The 9,052-nt window shown below is 63.7% G+C and overlaps 2 protein-coding genes across 2 annotated transcripts; both read left to right on the top strand.

The window, feature by feature from the left end:
- Positions 1–2,313: 2,313 nt before the first annotated feature.
- RNF224 (ring finger protein 224) lies at positions 2,314–2,820 on the top strand. The gene has a single exon (XM_009941115.2). The coding sequence runs from the start codon at positions 2,314–2,316 to the stop codon at positions 2,818–2,820; it is 507 nt and encodes a 168-aa protein (XP_009939417.2).
- A 4,224-nt stretch (positions 2,821–7,044) lies between these two features.
- On the top strand, positions 7,045–8,787 carry LRRC26 (leucine rich repeat containing 26). Its single transcript, XM_009941114.2, has 2 exons — positions 7,045–7,588; positions 8,528–8,787. Exons 1-2 carry the CDS (start codon positions 7,045–7,047, stop codon positions 8,785–8,787), a joined length of 804 nt encoding a protein of 267 aa, XP_009939416.2.
- Positions 8,788–9,052: the final 265 nt, after the last annotated feature.

Here is a 9,052-nt window from a genome sequence, read left to right as displayed (position 1 = left end):
TGGCTCTGCCCTGGCTGCCGGCATCCAGGGCGCTGCCGCCCAGCCCGCGGGCGTCGGGGCGGCACCCTGCGATGCCCGGGCACAGCGGCAATGCCACGCAGCTGGTTCCTGATCCGCCCAGGGCACGCGGCCCTTGCCACCGCCTCGCCCGCTGGGTCTGGCCAAAATCGAGGTCCCCAGCACAGCCCTGTCCCAAGCTGGCCGCTCTGCCGTCGCTTGCCTGCCGCCAGCCCGGCAAGGGGAGGGCAAAGCCGTGCCATGGGGTGCCATGCCCACACGCGCCTCGTGTGCCCTGCCTGGGGAAACCCGTGACAGAGGATGTATCGCGATCCTGTGTCGGGATATGGCCGCTGTGCCCCCTGAGCAGCCATGCTGCCGGCTCTGCTGCCTTGCTCCCAAGCGCCGGCGTCAAGGGGTGGAGATGTTCCGCAGAGCCTGGTGACCCTGTGGGGCTCTCCGTTTCCAAACCCCCCAGTTCTTGGTGCCGAGGAGTGTTGGGAACACGGCCCCTTTGGTAAGCAGGCAGCACAGGAGAGCACTGCCTGCCTCCCTGCCTGCACCGCTGCCTGCTCCTGCCTGGAGCAGAAGCTGCTGCCCTCTCCTGCTCCCAGGCAGAAACGCTGCTGGGTGTCCTGGCAGTCCTGCCCTGGCTCTAGGATGGGCTTTTCTTCTCCAGCATCCTGGGTGCAGGATCGATCCCCCTACCACACTCCCTGTTTTCATCCTTGCTCCCTGAAGAGGCTGTGGCATCGCTGTTGGACCAAGGGTCCTGCAGCTGCAGGGACCGCGTCTGCCACCACCCTGCTGCTGTCACCTCCCCTGGGTCATGCGTTGTCGTGAACCTTGCAGGTGTCACCAGAGGGTGCTGGGCTCTCCCCAGCCTGGTGATGAGCATCGGCCCTGGCAGAGTTGAGGGTAACTCAGCCCCCAGCGCAAGAACCCGCAGCGCCCGGTCACGAATGCGTCTGTGGCAGCGGTCACTCCCAGGCACAGGATGAGGACCACCACCCCATGCGTGGGCACTGCCAGGCTGGAGCCTCCGTGTCCCTGTGCCAGCCCCAGCCCCCCGATCCCCGCAAGCCTGGAGCCTCGCTGTGCCCTCCCGCGCCGGCCGCAGCCCTCCCCGCGGCCCGGACCACCTGGGATGTGCGGGTTGGAGTGCGATGGGGTGTCTCCACTGGCCAGCATCTGCCCAGATGTTCTTGGCCATGATGTGGTGGCCGAGGATGTGGAAGACTCCGCCGCTGCTGCCCAGGTCCAGCCAATGTCCAAGCGCTCTCCATCCATGGTGAAGCCCAGAGCTCCTTGGCCTCACGGGGACGGTTTCTTCTGCTAACGAAGCAGAGATGGACGGTTAATGACGCTCCTGAGGCTTAGATTTCAGAGGTCATTGTTATCCAGGTGCTTGTAACGCAATCTCCCAAGCTTGGCTTCCCGGCAGCCGCCTGTCCCTGAAAGGTGAGCCCCTTCCCGCTGCTGCAGCCACCGGCAGCCGTCGGGACCTGGCTGGGGACCTGCTGGTGGCTTGGACCCCCGATGCTCCCCATGGGACTGCCGCAGCCCCCCGGGACAGCACAGCCCTGCTGCCACCTCCTCTGAGGCCCTGGGGAACATCTCAGGACAGGTACGGATGGGGGAATTGGGAGGTGGGGAGAAGAGGGGTACCCACGGACACCAAAATGCTTGAGGTCACCCACAGAGAGGAAGCAGGGTCTTAGTGGCCTCCAGGAGAGGTTTGCAAATATGCTGGTGGGTACCAGACCCCACCTGAGATGAGGCTGGACCCCTCCACTCCTCCCCACCAGCCTGCATGCCCATCCCTGGCTGCTGACAGCCATGCCATGGCAGCCTGGCACAGCCCAGGTCTGGCGAGGAGCAGAGCTGGGGCACTGCCTGGTCCTCTGGACACAGCTCCCATGCCCACCGGGCCGACACGCTTCTGCCCACCCCGTATTGCCCACCAATGCAGAGCCCAGGCAGGCTGCTGAGATCCAGCCAGCCCCGATCCCTCACGGGACGAAAGGGGCATTTGGCTGAGCTCCTGGCAGAGATACAGGGTGGCACCAGGGAAAACGCATCCCCTTGGATGCAGGCAGAGCCGTCTGCAGTGGCAGGGTCCTGTTTTTCTAGGCAGGGCTGCCCACGGGGCAGGCATGCAGCAGGTAGGGGTGTTGGGCAGGGAGCCTGATGCCCCTGGGAACCCACCACAGGTCTCAGGTTCCCCACATCTCCCACACATCAGAGGCACTCAGAGGTGACATCCCACACCGGGGCCGTGGGTCTGACGGCTCCTCTCACCCTCCGTTCCCCAGTATGTCCCAGGCCAGCGGCAGCCCCCGGGCAGAGGAAGCGGGACCGTGTGTCGGGGAGCACTCGCGCACCCCGAGCCGGGGCAGCCAGCGGGTTGAGTGCATCATCTGCTACTCCTCCTACGACCTGTGCGGCCGGCTGCCGCGCCGGCTCTACTGCGGCCATACCTTCTGCCAAGCCTGCCTGAAACGCCTCGATGCCATCACCAACGAGCAGCGCTGGATCCCCTGCCCGCAGTGCCGCCAAAATACGCCCACACCACGCGGCGGCATCGCCATGCTCGACCTCGACCTGGCCACCTTCCTTGCCATCAAGGCTGACAAGGAGCATCCCCGGGTGGCCGGCAGGTCCCAGCCCGACTTGGCCACCAAGGGCTGGTGCAAAGAGCAGGCGGTCACTCAGCAGCCGGAGGGGCTGTGCCAAGATGCGGTGCCTCCAGCGCCGTTCCCCCGGCACGGGTGCTGCCGGCCATGCCTGTGCTGTGGGGTGACGGCGGCCTTCGAGAGCTGAGCGTGAGGAGGGGGCTGCCGGCGGTGCGCGGGCAGCTGAGCTCCTGGGGTGCAGAATGGGACCGTTTATGAGGACCCCACCCCATGGCTTGACCAAGGAGTGTGTGGACAGGAGCGGTGGGGCTGTGCTGGCAGCCTGGGGAGGTCTTCAGCTTGCTCGGGGCTTGCTGTCCATTCTGCTGGGGTTTGGGGTGTGGTGCAGGGGGGTGAGGATGCCGCCACCCCCTCACCCTGCCCACCCGCCCCTCTGACAACTCAGAAGCCTGGTCCAGCCGTCACGGATGTTCCCTGGTTCCCGGCCAAGGGCTTGCTCACACCCGGCTTCTCCACGCCTGTGGCTCTGCAGCAGGGACCCCCCCGCCCAGCATCCCCCAGGCAGGGGACACGGGAGCCTGGCACGCCACGCAGCGATGCTCCGGGGAGCGCATCCAGCACCCCGAAAGCTTCGCACCTATTAAACAGAGCTCGGTTGGCCCTGCTGGCCTGCACGTCTTGGTCGCATTTGTCCATAAGCCTCAGGCTAGCCCGGGGCAAGCCCTGCCTAGGGCGGTGGGGCAGGATGTGGAGAAGAGACTCGTCCTGCTGGATTGCTTTCCTTTAGTGTTTGCTCTGTTGGCTGTTTGCATGAGAAATCTGGGCGTTGGGGTAGCTGGACAGCTGAAACCAAGGATGACGGAGTTGTTAGGAGGCCACAACACGCTGGTCCAGCTCTTTGGATTTTACTGTTCACCGCCTACTTTGCTCCAGTATGGGAGGAGAGCTGAGTCCCCTGCTTGCCTTGTGCTCTGTGGCTCCTGCCAGGTTTGGTTTCTCCTTCCTGACCCCCTGCCCACCTCCCTGCCTGCACCCCCTTGCACATCCCCTACACGAGCCCCCCTGATGTTCTTCCAGGTCACGCCTTCGCTGCCAGCGTGGCTTTCCAAAACAGAGGGTGGAAGGGCGAGAGCCCGGACGGCTGGGTGTGGGTTTAACAGACGCCATACGGGGAGGACTGGGGTGCACTGGTGTGAGGCTAATACAGCTGCTGGGCAGGGCTTGCCTGGGAAGCTCGTGCGTTTCTTCCTCAGAGCCCATTTTCTGCACCTGCTTCCCTTGTGGTTTATGAGCTCTCACCATATCCCAGCACCAGGCACCTCTGGCTGCCCCCCAGGGTTCAGCAGGGGACCCCAGCCTGCACCTCCCTGGGGCCAGCAGCCACCCCGTGCTCCCTGGGCAGTCCTGGTGCTTGGCTGCACCTCCCTGGGGCCAGCAGCCACCCCGTGCCCCCTGGGCAGTCCTGGTGCTTAGCTGTCCCCTGTGCTGGGTGCTATGCGCAGCACTCACCCCACGCACAGCACCCACCGTGTGCACAGCACCCGCACTGCACACAGCATCCACGGTGTACAGAGCATCCAGACCGTGCACAGCACCCAACCCATGCACAGGACCCACCCCATGCATGACACCCACACCGTGCACAGCGCCCGTGCACAATTCTGCCACTTGGTGTCACCTGCCATTAAAAAGTCAGAGCTGAGACGTCCCCAGCAAAGCCCAACCCGGGGAACTCCAGCCGTGGGAGTGGGAGCACCAGGGATGTCCCAGGGCGGCTTGGGATGTCCCAGCATGGTTCAGGGACTCCATGAGACAGGCATCTGCCTACCCCGGATCTTTAATTACATGGAAACATGCAATAAATTAGAACCTTCCAGGATGGGATAAAAGCTAACACAGAGTCTTAAGGCACCTTCCCCTCTATCTTCATTTATCCCCAAATACACCACGGTGGGTGGTGGGAAGAGTCTGGGCATGGCCCATCCCTACCCCGGGCACGGCTCCGTGCAAAGGTGCCAGCAGGACTCTGTGCTCAGCCCAGCACCTTGGGTCCCAGCTTCCAGCAGTGGAGGGGGACAAAGACCCATGGCTCCCTGTCCCTAGCCCCAGGTCCTTGCCTCTGTGCTCCCACCCCTCTGCACTGCATCCCCCCAGCACCAGACCCCAGCTGTGAAGCTTGGCCCTTCCCATGCACCCCTGTGCACGTCCCTGCTGCTCCCGGCCGGTGGCCGGACTCTGAAGGACTTTATCTGCCCCTCCATCACTCCGTCGTGGGAACGGTCTTGGCGTGCTGGCCGGGCTTTCTGATTTACTCCCCTTGGCCAGAGCTGGTGTTGAGCCCCATGGCTCGGGGGACCCAAGCGTCCTTGCAGAACGGGCTCTCGGCGCAGCCTCTCCTGGAGCTGGACCGGGCTGCAGGAGCAGGCATCGCAGCGGGGGAGCAGGGACCTGGGCTGGGGATGGGGACGTGGGCTCTTCCTGCAGGGTGCTGGGTCCCCCTGCTCCAGGGAAGGGGACAGTGACAGGAGTGACAGGACCCATGCTCTGCTGAGCACTGGCAGCGTGCATGAAGGGACAGTGGTGGCACCGCGGGGGTGCAGGACCCCGCAGGGTCACCAGCCTGCGATCGCAGCAGGGTGCAGCCAGCGCATGCGAAACAGGAGAGGGATCAGGCACAGCCAGCACCAGCCCTGCGCTTGGCTGCTGGCCCTGGCAGGCAGGACACTGGGGACACCTCTCCTGCCACATACTACGGGAGAGTGCAGCGGGGTGACAGCGAGGGGCTGGCAGCAGAGCTGGGATGGGTTGCAGCCTCCTTCGCTCTCTGAGCACAAAATCTGGAAATGGCCTTGTTTTTCACACTTTTTTTCCCCCCCAAAGAATTTTATGCTTCTCACCTGATCCCAGGTGGCCGCAGGCAGTGTGTAATGCAGCCCCCGGGGAGGAAGAGCGTTTTGGGACAGCGGTCCCTAAAATTTCAGGTCCCCGTATAGCCCCAGCTGCTGGCGGGGTGAGCTGGTGCTGCAGCTCCACGTGGCTGCGGGTTTGTGCCCCGCTTCGGGGCTGGGCTGGGCTGGAGGATTCCTCTGAATTATTTCCAGATGGGGATTAAAGCAGCAAACCGAGTTTGCTGCAGGATAGATAAACAAACCAAAGCTCCTCTGGATGCTATTAATAAACTGCCTTCCTGCTGCTTCTGCCCCGGATTTGGGAACATCCTGGTCCTGGCCTGGGCTGCCCTGCCAGCCCTTTGGCTGTGGGGCAGAGGTGCCAGGGATCCCTCCGGGACCGGGACCGCCGAGGTCCCAGATGAGACGGGAGTTGTGAGGGTGCGAGTGGAGGACTCTGTCTGCTCCGGGTCCCCGCTCCGGGCTGCCGGTGGGATGGGGTGCTGCCGGCCATGTCTGCCAGGGACGGTGGGTGCCAGGAGGTGACATCTCTCCTCTCCAGCCTTCTGCTGTGGGGCTACAGGCAGCTTTGAAACCAGAGCAGGTGTAAACAGGGTGGAGGCAGACTTTGAGCCCTCTTGTACCGGTACTGCTGTGCCAGGGAAAGGGTAAGCAAGTTTTGGGCGGCTGCAGCCTGTCAAGGTCACCTTTCCCATGCCTGCTCATGTGGGGGGTCCCAGGTGTCCCCCAGCTTGCCTGCAGATGTGCCAGCCTGCTGGGGAGGAGGAGGGTGGTCCGTGGGACTCGCATCCCAACCTTCCTTGTTTTGGCAGGGCTTGCGATTCCTGCCAGGGGCAAACAGAGCCCGGCCAAGGGCTGGGCTCAGCGGGGTGGCCTGTAGCTCACAGCAGAGCTCCACATTGAGGACCTCTGGGCATGGTGGGCCAGCACAGAAGATGGGGTTAGACCTGCCTGGGATATGATTTAAGCTTTGTCCGACCCCAGCCAACTACAGGGGTCCCAGGTACACATCTCCCTGCAGGTGGCTGGTGAGGCAGCACACCCGTGGGGCATCCCCGTGGGGAGGATGGAGAACAAGGCATGGGTCTGGTTGTGCTTTTTTCCAGCTCTCCAGCCTGCAGCACACACAAGCAGTTAATGCCAGGCCGTGCGGAGCTGGCTGCTTACCTGGCTGGAGCAGTACCTGGCAGAGGGAGGGATGAGGGCACGGCTCCACACCTTGCCAGGGCAGACATCACTGCAAAAATATTTGCTGAAGAACCTTCAGCTCCACCCCGAGGAAAACTGAGGCCGGGAGCGCAGCCAGCTCCGGGTTCGCAGACGCAGGGTGGCAGCGAGCGGTGCAGGGAGCTGAGCACCTCCACCCGCTCCCCGCGCAGCCGGGCACTGCCCAGCACCTCTGCTCAGCACCGCCGGGCTCACCCAGGGGTGCTGGGCGGCTGGGTAAGGTGGCGGGGACTGGGGATCTTGTCGGGGAGCCCTGGCCGGCTCGGTGGGCAGCCATGGGCTGCTGGAGGGGTCCCAGCATGGTGCTGGTCTGCCTGCTGCTCCTGCGCCCGCTGCCCTCGCCGGGCTGCCCGGCCGCCTGCCGCTGCTCCTCGGGAGAGGTGGACTGCAGCGAGCGTGGCCTCAGCGAGGTGCCACAGAGCCTGCCCGCCAACACCAGCGTGCTGCAGCTCTGCTACAACTTCATCCGTGTGCTGGGGCCGTGGTCCTTCCCTCCTCTGCCAGAGCTGCTGCTGCTCAGCCTGCGCCACAACCACCTGGGGCAAATCCACAGCCACGCGCTGGCGGGGCTCGGGATGCTGCAGGAGCTGGACCTCAGCAACAACCACCTCACTGTGCTGACCCCCGAAACCTTCCTGCCCCTCACCAGCCTGGCCACGCTCAACCTGGGCGGCAACAGGCTGGGGGAGCTGGAACCCGGGGTGCTGCACGCCCTGCCCCAGCTCCGAGCCCTCCTCCTGCGGGACAACCCTTGGGTGTGCAGCTGCGGCATCCTGCCCCTCTGGCGCTGGCTCAGCCAAAACAGGGAAAAAGTGCAAGGTGAGTGCCCGGAGGACCGTGTCGCCAAGCCCCCTGCCCACGCCATGCTGGCTGGTCACACCGTCGGGGCTGAGGCAGGACCCAGCACCCTGGCTGCCAGCCGGCTGTGGGCTCGCGTGGTCGATGCCTGTGGGGGTACGATGAGGTTCCCCAGGACCGTGGCAGCTCCTGTGTCTGCTTGGGTGGATGCATCCCTGGGTCTGGTACCTAGTGCCCACCCTTGGTTCATGGTCACCAGCAGGGATTGCCGGGACAGGAGGGCCGGGCAATGTCCCAGCGATGGGCACCCAGCACTGTCCACAGAAGTGGCACCAGTCCTGCCACAGAGAGGGCAAGGCGTGCTGGGCAGTGGGCACTGGAGGGGGCAAGAAGAGCCTGAGTGACAGGGTGACCATCACCACTGACCTGGCCAGGATTCAGTGCCTTCAGCCCCTTCCCCAGTGAACATGGGTCTGATCCTGCATTTCTTCCCCTGTGAACCTCTGTGAGAGACAGCTCTGCCAGCGAGGTCTCTCCACTGCCACCCACGGCTGCTTGCTTCCAGCTTGGGTGTGTGCTTGTCACTCGTGCTGGCTGGGACCTTCTGTGGCATCTCCAGGCTGGCTGCTCACTGCTCCTCACATCTGTCCCATGGGAACCTTGCCTGCCCCATCTACTGCCCTGCCCCATCCAGTCCTGCCCCAAACCCATTTTCCAGTGTCCTCTTCAGAACTGCACCCACCTCCCCGTCCCATCCCACTCCCCAGGGCGCAGGATGTAGGTGAGCCCTGAACACTCACTGCTCCCCTTCTTTTTACCCTCCCCAGGGCTATCCTGGTCAACCTGGCCGCTGGCCTCCTGCCCTTGTCCCATCTGTCCCATACAGACCTGCTTCTGTCCTTGACACCTACCTTGTCCCAGCTGCCCACTGTCCCCATCAGCACTGCTTTTCTCTTCCAGAGAAGAGTTCGCTCGTGTGCAGAGTCCCAGAGCAGCTGAACAAGTATCCAGTCATGGCCTTTGAGAATGAATCCTTCAGGCAATGCCAGGAGACCTCACTCTCTCCCCAGCACTACGTCGCCTTCTTGAGCATTGGACTGTTCTCCTTCATGGGCAGCATCTTCTTCTGCACCTTCATGGGCTCCATCATAGTCGTTTTCCACAACCTGCGCAGGGAATCCCACTTCTGGAGGAGACCCCGCATCTGCAGGGACTGCTGAGGCAGGGTGACCAGGCTTTAGCTGTGGTCCATGCCCTCCTCCCAGTGTCTGCACCCCACTGTTGCAAACATTTCGCTGCGGACCAGTCAGAGGGTGCTCTGTTCCTGGAATCTGCTTTTCTTCCTCCTCCCAGAGTCCCCCAGGACGATGCCAAGCTCCCTCTGCCCCTCTGCCTCCAGCTCAGCCCCTCTGCACAGACACGGTGTGGTCTGACTGCAGATGCTCTCTGTGTTTGGGAAAGCTCCCCCAGGCCACCCTTGGACCT

The sequence above is a fragment of the Opisthocomus hoazin genome, chromosome 19 (genome assembly GCF_030867145.1).
Source record: "Opisthocomus hoazin isolate bOpiHoa1 chromosome 19, bOpiHoa1.hap1, whole genome shotgun sequence".
Lineage (NCBI taxonomy): Eukaryota > Metazoa > Chordata > Aves > Opisthocomiformes > Opisthocomidae > Opisthocomus > Opisthocomus hoazin.
This window is presented reverse-complemented; position numbering and strand designations above follow the sequence as displayed.

Coding starts and splice junctions, on each gene's coding strand:
- LRRC26 (XM_009941114.2), top strand. CDS start 7,045: ATGGGCTGCTGGAGGGGTCCCAGCATGGTGCTGGTCTGCCTGCTGCTC. Junction 7,589..8,527: donor AAACAGGGAAAAAGTGCAAG/GTGAGTGCCCGG, acceptor TTTCTCTTCCAG/AGAAGAGTTCGCTCGTGTGC.
- RNF224 (XM_009941115.2), top strand. CDS start 2,314: ATGTCCCAGGCCAGCGGCAGCCCCCGGGCAGAGGAAGCGGGACCGTGT.